This window comes from Gavialis gangeticus, unplaced genomic scaffold (assembly GCF_001723915.1).
Source record: "Gavialis gangeticus isolate Ggan-Ray unplaced genomic scaffold, GavGan_comp1, whole genome shotgun sequence".
In the NCBI taxonomy this organism is placed as follows: domain Eukaryota; kingdom Metazoa; phylum Chordata; order Crocodylia; family Gavialidae; genus Gavialis; species Gavialis gangeticus.
Window position 1 is genome coordinate 13475876 of NW_017728991.1, and position 5435 is coordinate 13481310.

Here is a 5435-nt window from a genome sequence, read left to right on the forward strand (position 1 = left end):
TGATGGCCACCTGTAAGTTTATCAGGGTGACCACCAGTATCTGGGGGAATGTTTGTTCACCAGAGCGCCCCAAGGGATGACAAGATCAAATGGTCACAAACTGCTCCAAGACCATTTCAGGCTGGACATAAGGAAGAACTTCTTCACTGTCCGAGCCCCCAAGGCCTGGAACAGCCTGCCATTGGAGGTGGCTCAAACACCTATGTTGAACACGTTCAAGACACATTTGGATGCTTATCTTGCTGGGATCCTATGATCCCTGCTGCTTTCCTGCCCTTGGGGCAGGGGGCTGGACTCGATGATCTTCCGAGGTCCCTTCCAGCCCAAATGTCTATGAATCAAAAAATGAGTCAAAATTAAGAGCTGGCACTTTCTGAGGGGTGCCTTGAGACTCATGAGGGCACCCCAAGTCTGAAAAGGTCGAGAACTGCTGCTCTAAGTTGTCACGGCAGGGACTCTCTTGTTCTCAGGTGTCTGCATAGACCTACTGCAGCAATGCTCTGACCTCTAACTGGGACCCTTATGTGCCATTCAAACAAACATTCATTATAAAATGATCTCCCCTTCACTGTATTCAAAGAAACAGACTTCTTGTTGACTAGAAGGACGAGTACGAGAGCCAGACCGTGCTTCCTGATTCTGACACAGTTAATTAGCAGTTTTCTCCCAGTCCCTTAAAAAAAAAATGACAAAAAATTCTGACTTTGTGCCCCAGCACCAATACGAGAGCCCCTGATAAGTGCATTTAATAAGCATTTAAAAACCATGAGGGAGCGCTGCGTTTCACAGAAGCAACTTTGGCCATCTTCAGAGACTGTCATTGGCATTTGGGACTCATTTGCTTCAAGGGTCTACAATTTTTCTGGGAAAATGGATCATAGTGCCACATGATCCATGTGACACTTCGATCCACGTGCCGAGTGATGGCAGGGCCAGCCAACGTGCCCAGCTATTTTCGCAGGCTCACTTAGCCCCGTGCTCCTTCGCTGTTAAGTTGCCCATTGAAAACGTTCAAGCATGCTGAACCGCACGCCCCATCAACTGCGCAGGGGCAGGTGCTGCATCAGAAACATCCTGCTTCCCCGTTTGAAGAAACCACCTGGTCACTGTAGACCAAGCAGAGGGTGGGGTGGGGTGGGGTAATCTTTTCTTGAAGCCTCAAAAGGCAAGAGATCAGCTGGAACCACTGGCTGTCACAGCAATGTGGGGTTGGTTGTCATAGCCGTGGTGGTCTAGGGACATAAGCAGAAAAGGTTCTTTGGGTAGATGGGATATCTTTTATTAGACCGACTAAATAGTTGGAAAATTGTTTCTTTGCAAGCTTTCGGGCACAAGCGCCCTTCTTCAGGTATAGGGAGAGTCTGTTATACCAATATGAAATTGAGATACCCCACTTTTTCTTCCCGAAGAGTCCCACATGAACAAGTCTCAAGTGTTCCTACACCTGGACACATACCGGCAACATGAGATCCATGCCCGTACCTTGAATACTATGCCCAGTTCTGAATCTCACTCCTAGAAAAAAATATAGGAGAACTAGAGAGGGGACAGAGAAGGGCAACAAGGATGATTAGAGGTATAGAGGGGTTTCTATATGAGGAGAGACTAAGGAAGCTAGGCCTGTTCAGCTGAGAAAAGAGATCCTTGAGGGGGGGCATGATAAGGCTCTACAAAGTACTAAATAGCAAGGAGACAGTAAATTGGGATTTATTACGGACTCTCTCTCACCATACAAGAACTAGGGGTCACTAGGAGGCTGTAATTTTAAAACTCACAAAAAGAAGTTCTCTTTCATCCACTGAGTCATGAAAGGGTGCAAGAGGCAAGGATTTCTCAGGGTGATCTCTGTCGTTAGACCCATCACGGCTATGATGTCGCTCTTACGCTACCATAATTAAAGTGCAGAGCTCGTTGCCAAAAGAGACAGAGGAAACTGAGAGCTCAGCCAGGTTCACTGCTCGGAGGAAAGGGACAGCGGCGGCTGATGAGCACGGCAGTGAGGGGCTCCGTCTCTGCACCAGGACTTCCTATACCTGAAATTGCTGGAGGCTACAAGGGGGAGAGGGGCAGTGGGGGAAAAAACCCTGGTCAGATCCGGTTCGCTCTCCCTTTCAGCATCCACTCTCTGCCCCCATGCGACGCAGGAGACGGGGCAAGGTGGACCGGTGGCCCGACCCATTCAATGGCAGTTCTCATGAGGCTCCACTGGAAGCCAGTGCAGCACTGCTTGCAACGGGAGGCTCCCTGCCCATGTCCTGGCAGCGATGATGCCAATGCCCCAGGCTGCTTCCCGCTGTGGCTGGACCCCCAAGCCCTGCCGGGACCCTCTGCCCCCCCCCTCAGCAGAGCCCCGCAACAGGGCTCGAGCCCCCTCCCTACCCGGAGGGGTTTTGGTGCGAGGGTCCTTCTTGCTCGCCTTGCTGATGGTGTCAGACACGGAGATGATGGACGGGACCTTGCGGGCAAGTCGAGCCTCCTTCTTCAGGGCCTGCAGCGACGGTTGCATCCTGCCCAGTGCAGGCAAGCAGGCAGGCTGGCGCTACCCGTCTCCATGGAAACCCCTCCGTCTCTAGCAACACAGCCTCCGGGTGCTGGGAGAGGCGAGTTCCAGGACGGCTGCACGGCCCTGTCCTGGGGGGGTGGCTCACCGCCGGCCCCAGGCAGCTGAGATGCAACCAGGGCACCGAGAGGCGCCGTGCCCTCCAGTGCCAGGGGCTGCCAACCCCCTCCCCAAAAGCCTGCCCCTGCACCAACAGGCCTGCTCAGCTCGCAATGCAGCACTGGGTCCTGGGAGAGGCCCTCTCCCAGCTCCGCTCGCCCCTCTGCTCTCAAGCAGATCTTGGGCCAAGAGGAAGCGCTGCTTGCAGACTTGCCATCTCTTCCGGACAAGCCTCATTGCCCTCTTCAGAAAGATGCACTCAGGTCATACTGAAGCGTGCCATGAGGGGATCACTGCCTGGCCGGGCTGCGCCCCGCATTAGGGAGACCACCTAGAAGTCCCGAGAGCTGATCGGCCTTGCTTCCCTTTTCAGTGCAGTCCTTGATGGCACAAAAGAGCGCAGCCTGCTCATGCTCACGCTCACTTAGATCCCTTCCTAGCCCCCTATCTCCCTCTGCACAACCCACAGAAGTAGAGGATGGCCGCTGCTCCAGGCTGAGGGACTAAGGAGAAAGCGCTGTGCAAGCAAAATGACGGGCCAGCCATTTCATTCATTCCTAGCATCCTCCTCCGCTGTTTGTCTCGTCCTTCTGATTTCCTCCCTCGCTGCCTTTTTGAAACCCTGTATCACAAGTTTGATGGATGAGAGCTTTGCATGATGCCTGGTTTCCTTCCAGCATGGTTAGCCGCTGAAATGGGAAGTGCTTTCATTTGCTGCTCTTGTCACAGCGGCTGTGTCTTGCAGCTCTAAAGAGGCGTGAGGCGGAGGCAGGGAAGCAATCTGATGGCAGAGTGATCTTGGCAGGTGCTGATCATGTGTCACGGAGGGTCCTGGGCTAATTAGCTTGATTGCAGTGCTCCTAGGAGCAGGCATCACGTCTGTCAGGCTGGAGGGAGAACCTGGAATCCAGCATCTTCCACATGAAGTTAGTAACTGAAAAATGCTGAGAAACCCACATGATGGAGCTTAGCCCATTAAACAATACCCCAATGCCAATGACTTCCCTGCTCCAAACCTGGCCTCAGCCCAGTGAGGTCTGATGCTGTCAGACCGAGTTAACTGCATTTGAAAAGAGCAAGTGCTACAGAGGCGCTCCGAGATGGAAACGCCTTCAGGGTATCGGGAGCTTCTACAAGGCCAGCGCCCCGTGGATATGGGAGCATTTCCTGTCCACCTGGATGATGCTGATGAGGCATGAACACAGAAGCAGCCACAGTACAGAAAACCAGCTACAACCCCCCATTTCATTCAAGAGCAGATTTGGACGGTGGCTGGAGGCCACCTACTTCCAAGTGCCCATATGCAACGGACTGCACGAAAGAACTGCTGAGGTGGCCACCCCCTTTCCACCCTGGGAGGAACGCTGCCACGGGGCCATGCCGGATGCCCCTGCAAGCACTTGTATTAGCAAACAGACAGGGCAGGTCGAGGCCAAGGCAAGTCCTAGCAAGAAGCTTGCGGCTCACACCACAGACATCTGCGTTTCGTGCTAGGCACCCATCAGCCTGGAGAAGAGCTGCTTTGGCAGCTTGCTTGAAGCCCAAAGGCCACGGCTATTTTGAATGAAGCAGATGGCATCCACTTCTGGTTTTAGCTCAGTGGTGCAGGCCAGGGTGATTGTGCTCCCAATGTGCATTTGTCAGACACTGGGGGGGTTCCTCTCATCTGCCCCAGCCAGCACTGATAAATATGATGAGAGACTGGCACTGACATTCATTTTTCTTCCAGTTCTGATCCCTTCATCACTCAGAAGCCCCAAATGACACCAAGACTGCCTTCAGGAGACCCCCAACTTTCTTACTGCCATTGTCTCAATGCACCTCAGTGAAGAGAAGGCCTTTTCAATCTTGCATCTCCCTGTGCATAAAGCTTCCCATTGCCACGGACACAGACCACGGAGGCTACTTCTCTACAACTCGCCGAGGACATTCGCACCCCCTCCTAAAACACCCAAAAGTGCAGATCCAGGGTTTTCCTGGATTCTGCTAAAAAGGGAAAGGGGAGATTTTTAGTGGCAGAACTGAGAGGAATTCCCAGATATTCACCTAAAAAATGTCTCACTGGCTCAGGCTAGCAACCTGACACACCAAGGCACATGGGTGTATGCAGGGCTGGAAGCGGGTGGCTTAGCCCACTAGACACTGATTTAGGAAACCTCACCCTGACATGAGCTCTCCTCTTCCCAGCACAGCCCTATTACATGCACGGGACCCTTTCTGAATGACCCTCAGCTATTCCCAGAACAGCACAAAGCCACTACCAGAGGGCACAGGGGACTCTTCTTATCAAGGTTGATGAAAATATCCCTGCCTCCAGCTGGGACCAAGGAGGAGAACGTGAGTCACGGTTTCCTCAGCCCTGGGGAAATTTAATCATGCGTTTCACCTAGATGGCAGGTAAACATGCCAGTCTTTCAGGAAGTAGAAATGGGGGCCCTTCCTAATTACTGGGGATGGGCTGGTGTTGTTGTTTTAACTCACGTGAAATTACTAGTTATTAGCCAGTAATTCTTGATACAATCAGTATCTGGCAATGAGGGAAAATTGAGCTTCACTGCATGCCATTCAGCTGTCTTATTTCCCCCGTCTTTGCAAGACTGTGCTCATCCTACGTGCTTTTTTTCCTGGGCCTCTCTGAACTGCCTGAGTATTATTACCTGCAAATGATGTAGATACAGATATGGGGAGAATGAAGTACAGTGAGCTTGTGTGTACAAAAGGACCTCTCAGCTTGAGGTTTTCTCTACCCAACAGGCAACTCTGCCTTGTGCAATAA

General features: G+C 52.3%; 1 protein-coding gene across 2 annotated transcripts in view; it reads right to left on the reverse strand.

Annotated features, from left to right (window-relative positions):
• MYCBPAP (MYCBP associated protein) overlaps positions 1-2895 on the reverse strand; it is a 21774-nt gene extending 18879 nt beyond the window's left edge. For both annotated transcript variants that reach the window (XM_019517598.1, XM_019517588.1), the window contains exon 1: positions 2380-2895. In XM_019517598.1, coding sequence (XP_019373143.1) covers positions 2380-2506 — 127 coding nt within the window. In that variant the 5' untranslated portion in view covers positions 2507-2895. The remainder of the gene's footprint in view (positions 1-2379) is intronic.
• Positions 2896-5435: the final 2540 nt, after the last annotated feature.